A 24,142-nucleotide genomic window follows, 5' to 3' on the forward strand; every position below is an offset into this window, starting at 1 on the left:
CAACTATTGTAATGGGTCTGTGAATTAAAGAACATGAGGAATGCCAGTATGACAGGCAGCTTAATACTGTGCTTTAATAAGCGTTACTGTGGAAGTGTTACACTGACAAAAGTGAACCCAGCATCTAAATGGCACACAGAGGGAATTTTCCAATATTTTGTATTGTTTTTTTGTCTTCTAGAGTATCAGGGCTTCAGGGCTGGTGCTGTTGGAAACTATTCTTTTTGGATCACTTCTTCTGTACTTCCCGGTAAGTCAAGCTACAACTTTTTTGAAAAATTATATCCTTGCCAACATTTTAAAACATTGTATGAATCACCTTGGTGAAAATATAAATGCCAAAACTCTTTATGCCATGATTAGTTTAATGTGACTATAAAATGTGCTGTGTTCTATAAATATTCTCAAGAACACTTGAGTGTTTTACTGTATTTGTAATAATTCTTCATTTTCAGCTTAGGGAACTTTCCAGTGTTTTTTTGCTTGGAGGTTTTCAGATGTTCTGGGTTAAGCTGAGTTTTTGCTTTGATAGACGATACCTCTCTAAACTATGCGTTGGGAAAAATACGCAAGGTGCGTAAAAGGAAGACACTGATTATACCAAGTATTTCTCTGGAGTGTAGTCTAAAGGAGAGTATTTATTTCAGTGTACTACTGGCATATATTTTGATGTTTCAGAAGCTACGTGACATCTGCAATACCATGTATTTGGGAAAATGAGATGATATTATCCCTATGCTATAAGTGGGGGGAAAAAAAGTAATTTCGCAGTTGCATGAGGAATATATCACAAAACTCATGGAAGTATATACCCTTTCTCTTTTCAAAAATCCCAGAAAACCTGAGCTTTTTAATTAACACATAAAGCCAATATAATTACTAGATAAGACATCAAAGTGTAAATTGAATGAAGTTGACAGAAAGTGTGCAGATCAGGAGACAGAAACAAAGATGGAGTTGCAGATTATTTTAAAATCTGGTTACATTCTGTTTTACTCAATAGTCAGAATCTTCTGTGCCTTTAAAGACCATCATGTAGACAGTTCTATGATTCTGTGTAGTTACTGACAGACTAGCTGGAAAACAAAACTCCTTAGTAGTTGCAGAACAAGTAGCAAATAAACTGTAGTAGAATGAGGTGTGCAGAATACTATAATAAACATAAATCCCAGTGGAATTTTTATAAATTATTTTTTGAATCATGTGGGCTTTTCAAGTTCTAAAGAAAAAGTGTATGCATTTCTAGGATGGTTTTGTGCGTTTTTTCATCTTTCACTTTGCGGATATCAGGAAGAAAGAAGTTTTGTTTTTTTTCCATATTGTACAAATGCTTTTTACAACTTGCAATACCTCTCTCCGGGATTTCCAGAGCTCCTTTCATATTCTTTTCCAGTGAGCAGAACGGAAAGCCCATGCACTGCTTCCTCACCTGGTGTAGAAATGCGGTGAAGCATTTACAGAAATTCATAGCATAAAGCATAATGCCGAGGGTTGTTTCCTTTCCACAGCTGTCTCCTCTTTGCTTTCCCAGAGAACCCCAGAGCCATGTAGTGGCTTTCCCAGGTGGAGGCTCCATAAGAACCAGTCAGTGTTTGTACAACCTCAAATCCAAAGCATGCCAGAAGCCTCATTGTAGCTCTTGCTGTGTCTGCAGTCTGCTCACCTGTCACTGATTCTTACATTTCTTTCCCAGTTCTTGTCATGATCCTCTAACTGTATTTCACGAAGGACAAATGTCCTTTGGTGGTTGGCTGTCTTCAGGTGCTCAGCGTCAGGGATACTGAGATACTGGTGGTGGAAAAAGACTTCTCTCTCAGCAGTTGACTTGAAGAAGAGCCATCGTGTTAGCTGGAAGAGATGGCCCTCCACAGCCTTTAAAGGCAGAGGGAGAAGCGAGGAAAGGAAATGGAGCTGGGAGGGAGCGGTCTGATAACTGAAGCATCCCCTCAGCTTTTTACTGATGTTTAAACATTTCCCCTTTTTGTTTTCACGGACATTAACTGTGTTAAATGTACAGCAAGTACAAAATGACAATTTGGCGTATTCTGAGGAAAAAACTCTTGCTGAAAATTCCTGATTAGCCTGTCTCCCACTTGGGATGTAGATACTTGACTAGAGCTTGTCCTTCTCTGCACATTTCATTCTCATACTATATAAAACTGCCCACTGAGAACACATTCTGTTAGAAACTAATATGCAAAGTGTATGACCTGACTTCTCTCTTATAGCAGTTATGCTCCCACACTCTTTGCTGGGGCTCTCTTTCTTTCTTACACAGGTAATTACTGCTCAGGCTATTATTCCTACAGGCTGAAACAAAAAAGAGAGAAATTTTATCATTTCTATTTTCAAGGTCTTAGGGGAGTGATGTAGAGAGTGTGATAGTGGGAAGTCGTATTAATGTTCAGACAGAGAAATTAATCCTGATTTTACCAACCACAAGAATATGGTTTTGTAAAAGACGAAGATTGGGACTGATACAGAAGTATCAGGATTTCAGTATCGCTGTCTCTCAGTTCACTGCAAGGAAGATTTCATCGATTTCTGATGCAGGGCAAGACAGTGGAACAATAAATGTGTGAAGGCTGTAAAGCACAGCCAGAGAGGTCTGCTATGTAATGCTTGAGAAAGAAAAGCCTGTGTTTCTGCATGGTATGAATTATGGGGTGTGAGTCCTTGGACTGTGAACTCTTGACGTTTTGCTGTACATGGACAGTATCTAAATGCGCTGACCTGCTTCTTATCTGGAAAAGGAGCATAAAGCAGAGCAGGATGGAGTAAGAAAGAAAGAAAACCTGAGCTCTAAATGGAAGAGTCTCATTTGCACCATCTGACATTCATATACATGTTCATTTATAGCAAGGTGTAGAGCGTAGATTATCAATCATCATATTGGTTGTAAGTCACATATATACAAAGCAGATCTTCTTTTTCCTGGTTCGTATCCATTGTTTATCTACTTCCTGTTATTTGGTGTTTTTATTTCTTTCTGAGAAGAATCGGGAATATTCTGTAACTCAAGACTTAGTAACATGCACAGAGGTAGAGTTTTTTCAACTATTTGATTTGATCCTCGTTTTATGATAGGTGAGTACATTAGAGCTTTAAGACTAATTAATATAGATCTCACCTTCTACACACCTGAATTAAGCTACATTTTGCAGAGCTAGCATAAAATCCAAGTTAAAATACGCAATGGAGTTCACCAGTTTGGGCCAGACAAGTGTCACTGCAGTAAGGTGTTTTCCTTTAACATAAGGCTGTTTTCCTTTTTGTATCATCTCTTCTTCTATTGTGATTTGGAAGGTAAAACCAAAAAGCTTTACTTTAACATTCGACTAAGTGCAGAATTACACAGCTTGCCTTAATGCATGTACAATGTAAAGAGATAAAATGACAGCATTTCAGTTCTAAATAACTCAAATCTCTGTTCGTTTAAGGATTCAGTGCAAAATTACATTCTTATTTAAAAATCAAAATCCTCTTAGATTCTTCTCAACGCTTCTTTAAGTCTTTTGTGTCTTTACTCTCCGCTCCTCTACTCTTTCCAAATTCTGTCTTTTTCTAGATCCATTCACCCAGTCTGTCTTGGATTGGTTTGAGAGCCTTCAGCATACAAATGTGTCTGTGTCCAGAAGGGTTTTATTGCATCTCAGACTTTCCCTGCCTTCCAATTAAGTGGAAACCAAAACCTACTTTGTTGCATTGCTTTATTTCTTTCACTAATTGTCATTGTTTTTGTGTCTACATCCAGTAATCTATTCATAGTGTAGCATCATTAATTGAAAAATAATATCAGCAGCCAGCTGCTTTTGGTGGGAAAAACAGCTGTTACAGTGGCCTTCTAACCAAACAGGAAGTGCAAATGATGGTCTCCACCAAAATTTATTATTCAAATTCTGCTATATTGATAGCAACACACTGATCTTTCCTGAATTATAAGCAGGCAGACGAGCTTTGTCTCTTACAAATGCACAGATTTTACCCAGCAGTTGCTGGGCAGCTCTCATTTCTGAAGCTCTCATTTCTTATATTTTCTCTAATTCTCACAGTAACATCTCTGATTTCCCTATACTTAGTCTTTCCAGTTATTGATGGACCTCCTCCAAATGAACACTGGTCTTTCCAATTGATTTTGCTTATATTTTTTTATTCTTAGTTTTTGAAGAGAGGACCAAAACCTGATTGTCTTATGGAGGAGTCTCTTGACTTCTATACTTGGCACCTGAGAGGAGAATTCTCATTACATCCCCTTTTCCAGAAATACTGACTGTGGTGGAGCTTTTAGACCTTTCCTGACTCCCTGCCTTGCTAATGCTTGGAACACATCTTGCATTAACACAGGTTTGAAAACTCTGTGAATATTGCAAAGACCTTCAAATAAAGCAGGCACAAACCCAATGTTGTAATAGAGTAGCTTGTTAATTGCATTAGGGGTCAAATCTCAGGTGATTTTAGACATCTGTAGTGGACACAAGTTGGAAAATAGGGAATTCTGGTTAGATACCAGGAAACATTTTTTACCATGAGGGTGGCAAATACTGGAACAGCTTTCCCAGAGAGGTTGTGGAATGTCTGTCCTTGGAGGTATCAGGACTTGACCGGCCCCAACTCTGAGCAATCTGACCTGATTACACCTGCTTTGAGCAGGGGGCTGGACTAGACGACCTCTGGAGCTCCCTTGCAAATGAAATTACTCCATGACTCTGTGTTTCTTATATAGGTATCCATACCTGAAACAGTCATCCTATGCTCACCAAATAGCTAGTGAAGAGAAACTGGGACTTTTATGATTCGTTTTAGACTTCAACTTGAAGATGAGGTAGATCATGGCCAAAGCTTCATTGACTGTAAAGGGAGCCTGGGATACTTCCCTCAAATGGTGATGAATTCCACCCTAGGCAACTGTGGGTTAGCTGGTATATAAAACATTTTCCATACTGCTAGTCTATTTTTAACTGAAACTATAAAATGCACTCCTAAATCCATGTGATACTATGATATAATTTCTACGGCCAGTGATAAAAGTTAGTGAGTCCTGGCTGTGTGACAGGACTCAGAGGGTTGTGATCAGTGTCATGAAGTCTAGCTGGAGGCCTGTAACCAGTGGTGTCCCCCAGGGGTCCATACTTGGTCCAGTTTTGTTTAATATATTCATTAATGACCTGGATGAGGGGACAGAGTGTATCCTCAGCAAGTTTTCTGATGATACCAAACTGGGAGGGGTGGCTGACTCTCCAGAGGGCCGCGCTGCCGTCCAGCGGGACCTGGACAGGCTGGAGAGCTGGGCAGATAGGAACCTAATGAGGTTCAACATAAGCAAGTGCAGGGTCCTGCACCTGGGGAGGAAGAATGCTAGGCAGCAGTATAGGTTAGGGGTGGACCTGCTGGGAACTAGCTCTAAGGAGAAGGATTTTGGGGTCCTGGTAGATAGTAAATTGTCAATGAGCCAGCAGTGTGCCCTTGCTGCCAAAAAGGCCAATGGAATCCTGGGCTGCATAGGGAAGAGTGTGTCTAGTAGGTCGAGGGAGGTCATTCTCCCCCTCTACTCGGCACTGGTGAGGCAACAACTGGAATACTGTGTCCAGTTTTGGGCTCCCCAGTTCAAGAGGGACAGGGAACTGCTGGAGAGAGTCCAGCGAAGGGCAACCAAGATGATTGAGGGATTGGAGCATCTCCCTTACGAGGAAACCAGTGACAGGACAAGGGGCAATGGGTGCAAGTTGGAACATAGGAAGTTCCGTTCCAATAAATGGAAAAACTTCTTTACAGTTAGGGTGACAGAGCACTGGAACAGGCTGCCCAGGGAGGTTGTGGAGTCTCCTTCTCTGGAGATATTCAAAACCCACCTGGATGCAGTCCTGAGTAATGTGCTTTAGGCAATCCTGCTTTAGCAGGGGAGTTGGACTAGATGATCTCTAGAGGTCCCTTCCAACTCTGAAAATTCTGTGATTCTGTGAGTACCATGATGCAAAGAGGAAGGGAATAATTTCTTCTCCGTATTCTTGATATAGTAGATAAGAAGGACTAGGCTTAAATTTCAGCAAGTGAAAGTTATATTAGACAGTGGGGGGGAACCTTTCTAACAGTGAGGTCAGTTAGACCATAAGATGAAGGAGCTTAGGAGGCTGTGGAGTATCTTTTTGAAAACTGTTGGGATTTTTCCCTTCAGTCTTCTCTTCTTTTGACTAAAGAATCCAAAATTGTCTTTACTGCTGTCCAAATTTGTCTTTACTGCTATCCCTTGTTTTTCCAAACCTCTAATTATAGCGAGGCAATATTGCTATCAGTTTAGAGAAGCAAAGCTCCAGGTAGCGGTGCATTGACTTACTAATGCTCATGAAGCAGTTCGGTAGTGAAGCCTGGAATAACCTTTGTGCTCAGACATCTTGTTGCACGTAGTAGGTGTTAGGATCTGTTTCTAGGACTCTGTTACTCCCTTTTTCACACTGAAGCGAGAATGACCTACCCTGTTGTGTTATGAGAAGGAATAGAAAGAGGGGAGTAGTGGAGCTTAGATGTGGCTTTTTTCCCCTCAAGTGATCTGTATGTACATTAGCATGAGAGAAGCGTGCCATGAGTGTTGGGAGCGTTAGGCTGTGGTAGCTCCATTAGTCACAGCCACGAGCAGAGCAAGGTCAGTGGAAAGCTCTGGGTTTGGCATTGATGAATGTGAAAATGGAACAATGCATAATACTTTTATGCATTTTTTCCTCGAGTATGCCTGTAAGGGATGCATCACAAGAGCTCAGTGACTGTTTGTTCATTATATGTTGACGTTCACTGAGGCCAGCTGAAAGATTTGCTTTTTCTAACATATTTAGCACTGCAAGCCTGCTTTGATATCCTGGATGTTTTAGCTTTTTCAGCATATAGCTACGTCTTCTTTACTCATAAAATAGTGGTTAAAGCTCTTACAGTGAACACCTGTCATTTTCTTGGTCTTGTTTCACAGTAGCTGAAGATCATGTCTGTCTTCAGTATAGTGTTCATATCTCTGAAGTCCAAGGACACAGTGTAACTATCTGCTCTACAGACAGTTAATAATAATAATAATTAACTATAATAATTATTATAATAATTATAATAATCACTACAGATTTCCCTAGTACTCTAGAAAAGGGTTTTTCCATTTTATTTGGATTATAGTGGATTAGGTGTCCAGCCAATGGAAAAGGCAGATATTAAATGCCACGTTGCCAGGGTTTTATATGTACATTGTCTTGCTTGGACAGAGAAGTGGGCAGAACTGGGCAGAAGATTATGCAATAGTTTGTCTCTCTCAGTCAATGTCCTTGTCAGACAAACATACTTTTTGAAGTTAAGATGGAACCACTAAACCAATAGCTTTTTTTGAGAGCCAGCTTGCTTTGAATGCAAAAGCCAAAACTAAGCTGGTGTAGCCTGTGCATTACAAGCTTGTGCTTCGAAGTGCAGAAACCTCATAGGCACTGGAAACACGTGTCCTTGCCCTGAACCTACCAAGAAAAATGTTTATCACTGTTTTTGTTAACAGGAAGCAGGCACTGAAGGATTTCTGCTTTTTGAATAAGTGTATTTGAAATAGCACAAGGTATACAGTGTATTAGTTCTTCGTGGTTCTGTTCTCATTAACCTGCATAGCTGTCCTAAAAATCTATTAGCTACGATCAAGGAGATAACTAGAAGCTGTTGTATATATGATTATCCACATCTAGAACTGTGATTAGCCACAGCTATATATCTCATGACCTTGATTTGCTACTGGTATCTCTGTGTAGATGACAAATGTTTGGGATATTGGAAACTCAGTAGAGCTATGGCATAAATTCTAAGAAATTATAAAAGTGGAATTTGGTAAGGACATTCTTCTCTGTGTCTGTGTCTGTTTATGTGCTGTGTTCACAGGGTACCTCAGGCTGAAAGCGACCTCAGGAGGCCTCTATTTCAGTGTCCTGCTCAAAGCAGGGTCAGCTATAAGACCAGCTATAAGACAAGTTTACTAAAGGATTTAAGATATGCCTTAAAAACCTCCAAGGACAGAGACTACTCAACGAGGCATTGAACAGGCACATAACAAAGTCACATGGTTGTAGTTTTTGAATCTTGTGATTAAATATGTGGTGTTGTTGGAACATATAGTGGGGCTTATAAATGACAGGGTGTAGATAAGTCAGTGAAGGTGCAGGCACTGTCGTTACTATTCTTTCATGTCTTTGCCTCCCACACTCATACTTCTGACACTAGTCGTGATACCAAGACAAAACCCGGTCTCCTCCTTTCACAGATCCAAAGGTGCAGTAGAGGATTGTAGGAGGGCAGTGTTGTTTTTGCTACTCTGAAAGCTTTTTTGAGAACTGAGTTTGAAGGACACATTTGTCAGAATCTAGGGTCACTGAATAGCCAAGTATATGTGTGCATGCAGGACTTGAGAGCTGGAGAGAAAAGGACAGCAGTCGGTGACCTGAACCAACTGCCACATTGGGTTTTCATTGACCTTTCTTTTTTAAATGACTGTCTTGCACTGCTGGTTTGCAGGGACTTACGTGGTACAGTCTTGTCAGCCCTTCCTTCAGTGAAATTAATCTTGTGGTGAGGGGAGCAAGGCAAGATCTTGTGGCCTTTCCTCTTTATTCATAATTCCACTGAAATAACTCGCATGAATACACTTGCATATATAAGAATTTGTAGATGAAGACCCTACGTTAACATCTTCTTTTCAAAGTAGTAGACAAATGCCATTAGTCCAAACACCCCCCCTTTCTTCTTCAGTATTATAAAAACAGACCAAAATCCTGAGAAACGTGCTATGCTCCTTACTAACGCCTGGAACCATGCTATAATAATTCGTTATCTTTCCTCTGCTCTCTAAAGCTAAACCATTAGGGGCTGAGCTAGCACTTGGGCGGGAGACCGCAGCAGTGCCAAAGGCAAGCCAAGGAATTACTGAACAATACCTAGCAGAAAAAAACCCCTAATTAGTGAAAGTCATCACTTGGATTCCCTGTTTCTGCTAAATTAGAGTAACAAAACAGGACAAAAGTCTTATTGAATTATTATGTACTTTATTATATATAACTCTTGTTGGATCTGAGTGGCATGTAAGCTAGAAAGGTTAGGAATATTTTTCTCAGCCAAACATGTTTAGATGATGACATTGACCACTGGACAAGTGAACTGAGTCGATATGCATGATGTTTTAGAGTATGTTTGAATTTTACTGTAGTGACTTAAGTTTATGAAAAGATCAACACATGAAAAAAGGCTCTCTCATGTATTAGTTCAAACTATAAATGTGATAGAACCTTTACAGGAAAGATAATGAAAAATTATATACCACATTTTTATTAAACTATGAAAATAAAGGCAAGAGGTTTTGATAGTATAGATGAGCCAGGATCGAACTGTGCCAGAAAGGAAAATATTAAAAGTCGCAGTCAACATTTGGCATATTCTCAGTGGGGCATAGTCCTGACGTCAACAATTTACCTTGGCTAATTATTTTAGCACCTGAGAGACTGCATGTTGGTGGGAGATAAATTTCAGTCATTCTTTTTCACTTACCCAAGTGTCTTTCAGTGAAAGCTAGGGGCGTGTTCATATTTTTCTACCAAATGTCTTTTCTCGTTATTTATTCATGCTTTCATACCTGAGACCCAAGGAACAACAACCGCAGTCAAGTGAAAGGCCTGTAGCTTGTCGTTAAATCTTGGCTGAACTTGCTCGACTCGGCTGTTGTCTGCTTCTTTAGCTTAGTGTTGTTGTGATCTGCATCAACAAGAATCTAGAGCAAAATGAAAGAGGAGGCAGTTCATGCTTAAGGAAGACTTGACTGAGATAATCTGATACCACCAAGCTGTTTCTGATACGAAATTGAGTGCGATTGTAAACCAATGCTGTCAGACTGAAACAGGCAGTATGATAACTCACCATGCCTTGGAATATGAGGTTGAGATATTAAAGGTAAGGCACAGACTGGTATAATATGTACAGCTGAGTGATAAAACGTGGTATCTTACCTATCAACTTCCATGTCACTTGACAGAGTACTCTGCGTTAACACAGAGGAGAAGGGAAAGGCAGAATCTCCGTCTCAAAGCCTGTTCATTCTGAATAATAGAGGAGCTGAAATATGCTTTTTTTTCCTCACTCAGTTTTTCTTCTCAATCCCTCTTCTTTTATGTATGAATGCATTAGGTATTTTCTAACCATATACTATGATTTTAAGTGTCACACCATGGAGGATGATTAATGGTTAATGATTAGGAGAGATGAGAAATTCAATGCATTACAATGGAGAAAGAGAAAAGCTGATGTTTTTGGAAGAGATCCTTAAAAAAGGAGATTTCATCCATCAGAAATGAGATTGAGAACCAAGAAGATGTAGGCAATGATATCTTTATGGTTTTTAATACCAACAGCTAGGTGGTGTTAAGCGGTTTTCAGTTTACAGGCAAAATTATATGATAATTAGTGAAATCTTTGCACTGGAAAAATCTCACAGAATTATAATAGCGATAGTGGAAAGTTTTCAGTGCTTGTGTAGCACTTTTAAACTTACAATTTCTAAGCTCTGGCATAAGAGATTAGTGGGATTTAACTCAATGCTTTTACTCCAAAACCACTTGCCACCTGATGTAAATAAGAAATTGGCTTTTTATGTGTAGAGAGGAACTGGGAAAAGTAATATAAATACTTAAGAGAGCAGAGACAACTTTACAACATAAAATACAAGTTGCAATATAAAATTATCCAAACGCATCAACCAGTACCAGTGTATAAGATATGCTGTATTTCCTCTACTATTGATAATAATAGAGTCTCCTGGCAGAAATATTCAAAATTTTAGTTTACGAGGGTTAAAAAATGAAGAGTTAGAGGCCAGCAGGTAAAAAAGTTCACCGTGAAACTATCCAGATTGATTTCTGAAAATGAGACATTCTGCATCTAAATCTACACCACATCAAGTAGGGAGACATGAGATTTCTGTTCTTAGAAGTGACAGTAGTACTGGGAACGGAATAGAAGATGTTCATTAGAGCAAGTAAATAGTCTTTGCAAAACCCAGCTTGTTACTATGTGATATAAACCTTCTGATTTCTTGCATATAACTCTGTGTGTTAGGACCACATAGAAAAAGCAACAGTATTTTCAGCAAATAGTGTTTTATACAAACTGATTTCTAGATCATCTGCCTTTGTGGGACTAAGTATGGATCTGCAAATACATGCAAGTTTTGAGGAAGCTATTAAGGAATATTGTGTGCTTCATAGCATCCATCAGCATCCATGTGCTGATCTCTCTTTGAAATCTGAATCCAAAGTAGATTTCTTGTAGTGGCATGATACAGTTCAGTAAGTTCTGCACACCCCAAACCACAACAGCAAATAAAAGGAGCAAAGAGAAGTACGTCAATTTAATCAAAACTTATCGGAAGTGGATGGGAGGATTTCAAAGCTAAAAAAAATTTAAGCAATTCCAAGGTAATGTATATGGACAAAACCCGCAGAAGAGGATGAAATTAGACTTTCTCTCATCACACAAAAGGTTGCAAATGGAAGAAAATAACATTTTTGTACAGTTCTCTTACAGTTTATCATTTATCAAACTTGTATTAAATTATTTAGATCATCCACAATTTTCGTTATTCTTGGATATCAATCTTTTAAGTAAGCTGGGGTGCTAAAGCCTAATTGCATATTATTTAGTTAGTAAAAGCAATCTAAAGAGAAAAAGGAAAGGGTGATAGTGAGAAAAAAGAATGGAGAACTGCCCCTGAGAATTAAAACACAGCAAAAAGTCTAATATAGCAACAGGAAAATTAATCCAAAGTTGAGCAACCAAACAGTATAGAAATGAAAACAACACAGAAGTGACATTTATACCTTGATATAGAGCTGACTTTTCTCTCATTGTCACCATTACACGTTATAGAAGATATCTGTAAAACCACAGATTGTACATTCAGTGCTTGTTCTTTGCTTGCATACGGTTGTTTCTCACTACTCCTTGCAAGCTTCCTTCTCCTTTCCTAAACCACCACTTACATAATTGCAGAAGATAAATCTTTTATTCTTTCCTTGTGCTTTCTCTGTATTGATGTGTGGTTTCTCATCTCATATTTAAATTATGAACTCTTTGGTACAGGGACGTCTGGCATAGCTGTGCCGTGCACAGCAGGGTCCTGATCAATGAGTAAGAGTCACATTACAAATGGCTGTTACTAATAATATCAGTGAAAGTGTTTAAAAATATTTTATTAAAGGTTTGAGCAAGGACACATTTGATGGTGAATTTTTCATCTTCTTAAAGGTCTGGTAGCATGCAGCTGTTTTTATACTGCTAGAGATGACAGGTACTCTATGAGAATGATCTGAGAATATTTGATTTAGGCTTGAAAAGATTAAGCCATACAAATACTAACAGAAAAAAGCCTGGTTCCAGTCCCATGTGGACCGTATTTCAGAACTACTCTACTAATTTATATGGAGCTGCACCCAACTTGCATGACAAGACATTAGATGATAAACAAAGCAGCCGGGAAAAGTAAGAAGAAAATCCATCACCCCCCCTAGAAAGCCTCAGTCTGCAGAATTTAAGATAAAAGGGGGAACAGTGGGAATGCTTGCAGTGTCAAGGGGCAAGAGCAAGAAGAGGTCCCAGTTTTACTCAAATGAATATTTCAGTCTTCTACCAAGTAGTCACGGAACCATGAACTTGTAACTCAGATTTGTCTGGTTTTAGGAGAGTAACGTGAGCTCTTAAGGTAGAGCCTGTTCCAATGAATGTGTTCAAGCATTCCTCGTAAGCTGGAGCAGCTCTGCTAGCCTGGGTTGAGAACAGGCCGGCTTCAGATCACCGACCTCACTCACGGTTGGCATGCTATTACAGATAAGGGTGTTTGAGCTCTCTCAAACTAATCAGGGATTTAAAACTGCTTTTCCACGGCCTGAGTGAGGTTACTCACTCCCCTAGTCTGGCCTTGGCAGCAAGACTGGCCCCTCCATGCTACCAGCTGAAGAAGGCTCAGAAGGGAGTTAGACGTTGCGTAGTTTGGCACTGGCATGAGTCAGGTGGGTTGGTTTGTGTGGAGTGGTTGGGCAGAGGGGGTTCAGATGCATGCTAGGTTAGGCAAAGTTTTTGTGACCAACAGCAGTGCGTAAGTCTGGAAGTTAGTCTAGTCCTTTAGATGCCTTAGACCCCTTGGCAAGTAAGGACTACCGATTACTTGTCATGTCTTCTCCTCTTATATATTGCAGACAATACAAAGTCCTTGCTTTGTATGTTCGGTGTGAGATTTACCCAAGGGTAGTGAGGAAGGCAGTAAGCCAAAAAGCAGACAAAAGTAAGCCTAAGCAGTCATTTTTTAATACCTGAAAATTTCATCAGTGTCAGATTCATTGGTTTTAAAAGTAATCTGAAGGGCTAAATCCACCTGAAAATGCAAAACACAGTCATGGTGTACATACACATTAATTCTGACATATCCTGAATGTGTCGGGCCGGTGCACATGGGCAGATCCACTGCGAAGGCAGAGCATGTTCCTTGGGTGTGCTGAAATCTCAGTGCTTTGTGATGGACTAAAGTTGTGTTACGAATTTCTCACAGGAAGGCGTGCCCTCTGCCGCCACCGTGGCTGGCCACCAGCAGCACATTGCCGCTGCGGGATTTGCTGTCTGAGAGCATAATACAAAGAGGTTTGGTTCTACTTCGTGGTGTGTGTACAAAGTTTGGTGAAGAAACATTTTTAGATAAAGGGAAATCTTAATAGTTCTTCGTTTAACTTTTTTTTCCTATTGAATGCATATTGATATTGCTTTTCCTGTATGATCAAAACTTTTCTGGTCACTGAAAGAAATGTTTAAACCTGTGACATGTATATCCAACAGGTATATTTTGTATTGCATATGGTGGTACTTACGCAGACTATAATGACATTCAGAAAGAAAAGTAAAGGAAGTTTTTTGGCATAAGGAAGTTCTTTCCACTTTTCCTTCAAGTATTGTATCTTGTTCAGAGTTTTATCTTCCTTATAAATTTGGGAATTTTCTATAGGAAATACTTAAAATAACCACTGTTTTGAAACCTCGGAGCTATGATTTAATCTTCAGATCTCTTTTTCCATGACAATCCAAGTGTGCAAAGTGTCACATTAGCCAGAGTAAAAAATAATTTTATATAGTCCAATGGTATGTCATTAAATCTACTAATCTTGCTTAATTTGTTAACTAGCCTAAACCTATCAAATATAGCATGTATTGGGGTATAGAGCAAGTGTTCTCAATGTTCAGCTCACTCCCTGTTAAACTCCTAATCCGAAATCACCAGCAAGCTGAACCATTGAGATGTTGTTTTGAAACTCTGGCAGAGCTCCCTGGCCCATGGAGTCAGCTTTTCCTTTTTTCTGTCTTTATTGATGGCTTTGCCTTGAAATCTGTAAAGAAGTAATCTGTAAAAGTCTGTGTGCTGGGTAATTTGGTCATCTATTTATATCCATATTTATTAAACTCCTATCTACTTTCCAAGCCTCGAGGCATATTTACATCTTTGAAATCATAATCTAAATAAGTTACTGCCATAGTAGCAGGCACTCTACGTTCAAGTAATCACCAGTCGTTGCTACAAGAAGAGAAAGCAAAATGCTGTCCTAACAAGTCTTTTACAACCTTAAGGAACATCTGTATTAACCATGAATTCAACACAGGGCTCTGATAGACAATCATATGCTCTATTTTATGAAGACCCAGGAATTTTGGAAGGTGGCTGAATCAGAACATACCCTAAATACCTACAGTGTAAGTCTTAAGCAAGATTAATACACTTAATGTTGGTAACAATAAGGTATCTGCCAATTTCAGATGTAGTCAAGAATATTAAAAAAAAATTAAATTTAATTTTTACCTGTTCTTTATGTTAGCTTTTCTGGAACCAAAAGACATGATTTAATTTCAAAGACTAGATTTACAGGAAAAGGAACTTGATCTGTTTTCACTCGGGGCTGAGATGACTTTCTATGGGCCGTAGTTACTGCTGTTGGTTCTGGGAGTTAACAAATACCAAGGAGCACTTCTTTTCTCAGGCAGGATATCTTCTCTGTTTAGGGTGCCAGCAGTGCTTACTACGTTTGGAAAGGAAAGCTGTAGTATGTTAGGCTTTCCTCAAGTGTTTGTAAACTGGGCTAACCTGAACACATCAAAAGCCTTTCCCATCAAATGACGTAGCTGTGAAAGGCACTTGCTTCTGTTTTGACTCTCCAGTGTGTATAGCAGATATCAGAGGTGATCAAGAACTTGTAGACATGAAATTAATTTCATATCTACTATTTCATAGTAGATAACTAATATTTTCTACTGTAATTAGCGTGTACTATTGTTTATATTAATGACAAGGCCCCATATATGGATCAGATGAAACAAACAAGCAAAGAATGAAGAAAATGAATTATTGAGAAGACAGGAAAGTCAGGAAAAGTTATTTTCTGTTATTTTCAACAAATAAAAAAAAAAGTTTGCAACCTTCATCTAACTTCAAATAATGTTTCGTCTTAACTGATTAAGAAATAGGTTAGAGAACAGGAAAAAAATGAAGTTGAAAGCACCCAGAGTGAAAGAGAAAAAGAAATAGAGGACAGAGAACGCTCTCTGAGTACTCTGTTGGTCTAGAGAGCACGGCAGACATTCTTGAGATTTTGTAGTTACCTAAGCAAGTTCAAAGAAGTGGATTTTTTTCCCCTCCATGGGTGTCTTTCTTAAAGTAGATTTAATTCTGTAGTGTGATACACTGAATCTGCTAGGTTCATTTCCTTAGACTGTCTAAAGTAATGCATTTTTCTCAGACATGTCACAAGCAATCCTGTCAACATTTGCCTGAATGGGTTTGTTTTAAATCATAAATAGTTGTGATATATATAGTAAGTGTTCAAGAACCTTCAAGCAAAAGAAGGTCATGGCCTTATGAGTACTCCCAGCTCCTCATCTAAATGTGGGTCTTGAAAAGTTTGTTTTGGCCAGTCTCAGATATGAGGTCTCACTGCTTGGATGTTTTATCTCATGCTGTCTCTCTTTCTGTCTGTCTTACCAGCTTGTCTTCTCTTTTAAAAAATTGCGATGTTTCTCCTGCCGCCCAGGAGTTTGGTTATTTTGGTTTCTGTTTACCATCTCATTCTTAGTTCTGGTGACAACTGTTCATTTTGCTCTTAAATATTTTGTCCTTCTGCTTTTATGCTGTTTTTATTGTACAGTTGTTTATCCAACACCCCAAGCGGTAGCAACAAAATGCATTTAAATATGTCCCTCCTGGTAGAGGGTGGGCTTTTCTTTGATAAATCAGTGAAATGTTTGGAGGACTCCCCCTGTGCTCAGAAAGGAGTGGAACATTTGAAGAAAGCCTCCTTCTGCTATTTTGTTGATCTGTTAATAAACACATTTTGTGGACCGTGCAAATGAGATGTGTCAGGAATGCAAATGAGAGATCTTGCCCTGGAAGACTGGTATTTCTAATGCTTTATTTTTACAGCTGCAGCAACAGGAGGGAACCAGCAGGTACTGGTTATAGTTACTTTGGTCAGCATCTCTGAAAGGAGGAGACCAAAGATGGTTTGAACAGTTAAGCCATTAGCAAGGAATGTGTTTCCTAACATGGCAAGTCTTTAAAGGACTCAACTTACCATAGGGTTAGGCACTGCAACTCCAGATGGCAGTGCCTAATTTTGGTCAAGTGAGGTACTCTTTACAGTAGAGGGCTGTGTGTTCACAGCCAGACACACAGAGGTCAGCACGGCTGCTTTGCCAGCTTAGGGAGCTGGACATGCTGAAGAGAGAGGGGTTTGTGGTTTATGATCTGCTTAGGTTTTTTTGTGTGGGAAAATGCTTTCCTTCACAAAAGGTTGCAGATTTGAACCCCCTCTTCAGGTGCACCATGTGAGTCTTATTTTCTTACCAAGTATAGGTGGTAACCCCCCCTCACCCCACCCCCCCCACCATGTTAATGTTTTCATTCTGGATGTGACACTCGGGTTGAGTTCACCTCTCTGGCTCACAAGATACAAACTTGTACCACCTTGAAGAAAATTTTAAAGCTTTTGCTCTAAGATGCTGTAGCAAGAGAAGCGTTCAGCTTCTTGTGCTGCTGCTGTTCCATTTCACATCACTTTGTTAAGCAATAGTAAATGGGTATAACCAGAAAATATCAATCTAACTCTACGGTGTAGTAAGGAATGTATTTTACCTACTGGTTAGGTTACCTTTTGGCTAGAAGGGGGAGACCTGGCTTCTAATACCTGCTCCCATGAATGCTCGTTATTTTTAGGTATGAGCAATGAGTGGCATATGGACCTCTACTGTAATCACTGGAAAAACATAGCTTGAAGTTGGTTGTTTTCCAGGTTAAAGCATTAACTGTCAAGAACGTTCCTCAGAAATCTGCTAATTGTTGCACTAAGGACAGGTGTGGTTTTTTGTCTAATACTTTAAATTTTAAAAATAATAAAATATTGGCTTCTCTGAGTTTCTTTTCCTTATCCATAATTTATTTCTCTACAGTCATTTTATATGTTTGAAATAAAAGGCAATTTTAATCACAGAAGCTCAAACCCTAAGCTACAGAGAAAGCATAGTTCAGCAAAACAAGTTGCAAGTTGTAATGTTGTTCTGGGTGTTTGAGTTCAAATCTTGAGGACCTGAAAACATTTCAGATCATATGAGAGAGAGCATTGAAGTTTTTAATGACAATACAACCTTACATCTCAAATGTTTTTGTGGTTTATCTATTTCTTTTTTAAAAAGAAATTGCCTATGTCAGACAATTAAGAATTCATCAGTATGTTTACTTCTGCATTTGCCAGTGCAGTTTTATGGAAAACCAGAATATGCAAAGGTTATCAAATGCAATACTTGGAAGATGAGATGCGCCCGTTATCTCTTAGAGATTTTATGGTTGCTGATTTTTCAGGTGATGAGCAGCAATACAGATCATCGAGGTGTCATGAAACTTTCTTTTCCAGAAGAGGAGAATGTATTACCCTTAGTTTCCCCTGGTCAATGATTTTGCATTGTACAAGTCCCCTTTCACCCAACTCCTCTCTTGTCTGCACCATTGTACTTCAGACTTCTCACCAACTGCTCAGTGACCTCCAGAGATTCTTTAAAGTTTTTCAAGTCCACATTCAATTTCTTGAAGGTCTACTCTGAGATCCGTCCCTCCTACTTTCCCCTTCCATGCAGCATTTCCAAGGGGAGATTTCTGTTCTGATTTGTTGTTCTGTTTAGTTGGTTGCCACCTACACATGTTGGGGACCACATACCCGTATATGCACACATATACCCATAAACACAGAATGAAATTCTGCAGCACCATAGTGTCAGTATATGTCAATAGGCTGTAGGATCTCAAAGTTTTGTGAAAGCATTCATTTTTGTGCCATCCAAATACCTATTCTGTATCGCTTTGTTTATTTAAAAATATTTTCCTCCTCTGAAGCTCCGTGACAGGAGAAGTAGAACACATATGTGGCAAACCTAGTTGTTCACCTTAATGCAAGGACTTGAAAGGCTGGTAAGTCAAACTTCTCCCATTAAATTCCATGAGAGGTAGGAAATCCTGTCCCCAAGAGAGTAAAAATGTTATTGATTAATTGCTCTGGTAGTATCTTGCACGTGCATGGCAAGGAATGTAAGGGCCCAGCTACCTCTGAATGCAAATTTAGATGCCAAGAGCTGGGAACTGCTACCTGAAAGAGATGTTTTCTAAAGAGTCTTCAACTCCCAGCACTTCCTAGGTATCGAAAGCAATGGTCAGAAATGTGGTGGATGCTTTACAAGCCTAGACAAATGGCAGCCCTCATGACAATAAATGTGCAGTAGCAGAATTTATTTCTAGTTTGTTTTCAATGGCTGTCTGACAATGAAAATAGGAAGAGAGGAATTACGTTGTAGTCTTCATTTGCCTGCCCCTTGGAGACTAAATGCAGTGAGGAAATAAGAGGCATGTTTCCTTGCCTGTAGTCCTTCCAGTAATCTCAGCTGTTCTCTAATTGTAGAGGTGATTGAGTTTTTTCTTTTCTGCCCATGCTTAAGAACCAGAATGCAGAAATGCATCACAAAATATTAGTTCTGTGAAGAAAAAGTTGCTAATGAAAATCTGGAGGAAAAGAGTTTTCTTAGGAACATAAAAAAAGAAAGGTCTCCTCTTTCACTGAGATCAGTCCTCTGCTCTTCCAGGCAACCATGGTAGTAATCCTGCTCATACATTTATGACATTCACTTTGCCTTTATAAAGCTGTTATTGAACTACTGCTTTGCAGCATCCCTGAGCCATCCATAGGTACGCAGCGGACCCACAGTATATAGGGGACCCATAATGCACGAGCCTGTGCTCTGCGCAGAGGAGGGATGGTTCTGCAGGCTGCTCTGCTCCAGTGCTGCAGAGAGGGGTGCAGCTGATTTATGCTGTTCTTCAAAAATTACCTAGAGATTATATGTGACTGAGAGAAAATCTCCAAAGAGCCTGATGGGTTTGAGTATAGAAATTTATTTTGCTGAATTTATTTTAATTTCTCAGTCATAATAATTTATCAATATCTGCTCAACACTGCATAAATATTTTTCCTGGGTGGATTTATATAAAACATTTTGTTTTTCCTTTTGACTAGAACCAAAGAGCATGAGCACGCTGGCCCTCTTAGCCAAGCAAAATGTCCACAATTTTTTTGGAAGGCAGCAATGTTCATATCCGTGTGATATGAGAACTATAAGCATGTCAGTTGGAAGAGAAATAGTGTTTCTTTCGTATTTCTAGAGTTTCTACTATGGAGTGAATTTTGAGTTTGCAGCTGTGGCTGGTTTCTTCTGTACTTTTTTGATTACCCGTAATTAATTTATTATGTTAATGACATAACTTGCTTAATATGGTTAATGTAGATTTAAGACCAGTGGGTCGTGTCATCAGAGTATGTCACTCATTTTCACGATTCACCCAATTACGTCTCTATTGAAGCCAATAGTTTCAGTTTATCTAAAGCAGATTTCCCAGACCGGCATCCGTTCCTGATTTGGAAACTTTAAGAGGTGGAGTGTTCTCCGCACTTCCTCTGGAAGTTTGTCACACTGTGGCCCTTGGCTTGTCCCCACAGCTGTTGTTGCTACAGGTACATAGGCTGAAAATGAAAAGTCGATAGTTCCAGCAGTGATGTCTGCAGTAAACTAATCAGCGCTGGCTGGATTGAGATGTCCGCCTGGTATTTAGTGAAGAGAGGTTTTCTAAAGTACTGGTTGTCAAAATAAATACTGACGAAAACTTTCCCATGGAGGGTAACAGGCGGTACTGTCCTACTCTTTGCTGTGGTTTAACAGGATATTTCAAAGACCTGGTCTGTCCCTGTTATCTTTTCCATGTAACCATCTTAAAAGTTGATGTCAATAAAATTCCTGCCTTGGCTCGTGAACCTGCCTAATGTGTAGATCAGAGAGAGCGTGCAGCCAGGAAGGATGTATTCCTGAAGAACCTAAACCATCAGGTAGTTTTTTCTCACAAACTTGGTGTTAAATACTTCACTAGCTTTGTTAGATTAAGACCAGGAAATAAGGTATTTTTGGAACTCTAACCAGCTATATGTTTTCTTTTTCCCAAGTAGAAGTCACTATTTGAAAATACTTATATAAAACCCCTTCTCTGCACTGTATATTTGTAGGGATTTCAGCCATATTGTAATGAAATGCAGAAGTCTCTCTGAGTCTGTTTTATGACCTGTGTCTTGCATTAAGTATACTTGGCAAGTTGCTCTGAATAATTTAGTCTATTATGTCTTGATTCAGCTGCAGCTCTTGCAAGATTTATTTTAATATAGACTACTTCACCATTATGTTTTTAAAAGGTTCCTTTTTCTTAAAATCGCAGACATGGTCTTAAAATAAATTGTTAGATTTTCCTTGGTTTTAATAAAATATTGTATTGGGTAGTGCACTTCTTTATTCATAATATGAAACTAGCATATTCTTAACCCTGTTGTTAAAATGTGTCAAGTATTTGGCTAATGACTGGGCTGAATAGATGTCTATCTTTTTCATTAGAGATGTTTCTGCTTCTTAAAATGTTTCTCTTTCTGCTTCTTGAGTGACTACACCTTTGTTAAGAAAAGATGATAGCAGCGCATCCAATAAGAAAGTTTTTCCGCATACGAAGTAGGGAAACGGGACATTCAGCTGACTCTCGTCGTCTACCCAAGTGGCATGTCACACTGAGGAAAATGTATATGAACAGATGAAAGAAATAGTTGGATTATAAAAGTCAGAGGTAGCAAAAATGGTAGAGGAAGCAAATACTTCAGGAGATATTTTGACTTTGCAACTTCCTTTGATTTGCCACTTTCATAGTTTTGTATTAGTGTGAACAATTTTTGAAATGTGCCTATGCATACATACCTATTGCCTAGATAAAACGTTCCAATGAAATTACTTCTATTAGTTTTGAATTACATTTATTAAATGTAATGCAAACCATGAAAATAGGAGTATTGAATGGTTAAGCTCAGCTTCTCCTGCACACTTCACTAGTGCTTCTTTTCTCATCCTTCACGTGCACGTGGCTGGAGCCATGACTATCCCACCTGCCTACCTTTGCTTTTAGTGCTGCTGCTGGCAGATCATCTAATAATCTCCACTCAAAACCTGACAATTTGCTTGATCAGGAAACCCACATTTTCACATATATTTCAATATTTAATTGGAAAGTAATCCAAGGCCTTTGTGTATAAGTTTATGAAGAAGAAAGATCAAACGGAAGAGTGCAGAGCATCAATGTGATCTACACTGCTCTTAACCCTTGCAGCTCTTTTTGAAAACAAGGAGCCAGATATTTTTTAAATATTTGGGTAGTTGCCTTTTCGTGAAGTCAAAGGCTCCTAATTCCCTTGCTAGCTCCTAGGTATCTTCAATATCAGATCAATGACTCTACATTAATTTTATGCTTCAAGGCTGCACCTTCAAGGCTGCAGCTGGTCACTATATGAAAAACAATTTTCCCCTGTGCAGAGATAGCTACATGGATTCTGGTGGGCTTTAAATTTTCAAACACAACAGTTGTTCCTGGTTTTAGAAATCTTGTTTAAACAGGTTTTAAACCTTCTACCGTGTTGATTTCAGTGGAAGCTTCTGACACCCAGCCAAGTCCACATCTGGCCAGCCTGAAGTCTCTGAACTGCTGAGATCAGCCAGCTCTTAAGTCTGCACGGACTGACTTCTGAGGCTGTTGAGGTTGATGTTAGGATAACTGTATTAAAGGATGTGAGGCTGTCAGAAGTGAGACGATATATATATGAGGGACACACACATACCAAAGACAGAGAATAACTGGCATATCAAAGCAGATGGATAAGAAGATCCATTGGGCCAACCAAGCCCATTTCTGTTTGGATTCCCTGAAAACTATTTATTTGTTTCTTTTGCATTATGGTAGTAGTGGAGCAGAAATACATTTGAATGAGAACAAGGAAAGAGTAGTATACAATCCAGACTTTATTCTCTCTTCTCTCTTAAGACGGGATGTGACTAGATCTATTGTATAGATTTTTTTTTTCTTTCTTGGGTTTTTTAGTGTTAGGTATTTTATTCATTGTGCTACACCCTGTCATGGTCTCAAGGGAACTTCTGAGCTTCAGGCCTTCTCGTTGTCTTGTACTGGATCCCGCAGAAGCATCCAATAACTCACAGTGGTTTAGGACAGGTGATGGAGAAAACCTGTCTACAATTGAAAGTATAGTGGGAGGGAAAAGTGGATTTCAGAAGGCAGAATTTCAAGCCGGACTTTGTGTGGGCAGCTAGGAAGAACTTATCTTCTTTTATGAAGAAACCCAAAAGATCTTAAATGGCCGTAACTATTTGACTTTGACATACACCTTACCTCAAATGCATAGCCCCCAGCAACAGAGTGTCTCCAACGCTGTGTACTGAGGAGTTGATTCAGTTCCAATTCAGAGGCAAGAATAAAACCTACTAAGTAGTTACTGTGGTTTCCAGCAGCAACTGTGTGCTTTATAGAGGCATTGAGCTAATGATCCAGGACAACTCTGCTTTGAAATTGTGAGATTTCCAAGGATAACAGGATTTGATGGTACTGTGTGTCCATAGGCCTATTAGAATAAAATTTTATGGCTTAAAAAGCACATGTGGTTTTAAAAAATGGGGTTGAGATGGAAGAAAGTGTTCTTATATAATTAACCTAAGTATATATTCAGCTGTTATCATACCTCCAAAATGTTTTGTGTAGTTGCACCGGAAATATTTGTTGGTGGTACAGGATTGGATAATGAGTTGTGCGTTCACTAATATTTAAGCAGATGCTCTGAGCTGTGAGTCATATTTTGAAGAGGGGTATGTGGTGCCCGTAGCGTACATAGGCTCATGAATGCCTTCATTCATGCCCATCTGTTAAGGTGGCAGTGTGCCCACATACAAAAGTGGATTGGTCCCTTTTCTAGAAAGCATAGTGCCAGACTGTTATGAGTTTGGATGGCAAGCTTATCTAACATTGCAAACAGCATCTCTGTTGCGGGAAATCCTTCCTCAGTATTAGGACTGAAGCATTAATAGGTGACTGGATGAACTAGGTTACCCTGGAGGATATTTTATGTGTTGAAAGAAACTACTGAAACATGGCAGAAGAAAGAAGATTGCCCATCTCAAAGCACAGCAGGATACCAAGAGGAAATGTCTGATGGCTTGTTCCATAGCTGCATAGCCTAGAGACAGCCCAAGACAGCTATTGCAGTCGGGCAAGGGCAGATGGTGTTGGGCAGTGGAACAGATCAGATGGATCTCTTCACAGTTTCTCCTAGATGCTTGTGAATGGAATTAGCCCAAAAGCCATTATCTCAAATGGCTGCGTCATGTCCTGCATTGAACTGTGTGGAGTACTTGCAGCAAATTCTGAAGTTAAATAAAAAAGTAGGTAGTTTTCCTGAACAGTTTTTTGGATTAACTGGGCACAATTTTGAGAGGAAATTGTTTATTTGAAAATGAGAAAAAAACGTTTGCATCACTTTTATCTAAAGTAGGTGATTTTCACCTCGGATCCATAACCAGATGGTGCTGATGCTCAAATTTTAAGCTCTGTGTCTCATTTCAAAGAATCTAACATGGATAACTTCCCTGCCCATGGCACTAGGAACTA

At 39.2% G+C, this 24,142-nt stretch overlaps 1 protein-coding gene across 1 annotated transcript in view; it reads left to right on the forward strand.

The window, feature by feature from the left end:
- The window catches only part of GPR158 (G protein-coupled receptor 158), a gene marked incomplete at its 5' end in the record, with an annotated part of 207,124 nt that overhangs the window by 124,404 nt on the left and 58,578 nt on the right, over positions 1 to 24,142 (forward strand). Inside the window, one exon of the mRNA XM_009887157.1 lies at positions 182 to 250. Within this exon, the coding sequence (XP_009885459.1) occupies positions 182 to 250 (69 nt within the window). The remainder of the gene's footprint in view (positions 1 to 181; positions 251 to 24,142) is intronic.

Source organism: Charadrius vociferus, unplaced genomic scaffold (genome assembly GCF_000708025.1).
Source record: "Charadrius vociferus isolate BGI_N301 unplaced genomic scaffold, ASM70802v2 scaffold126, whole genome shotgun sequence".
Lineage (NCBI taxonomy): Eukaryota > Metazoa > Chordata > Aves > Charadriiformes > Charadriidae > Charadrius > Charadrius vociferus.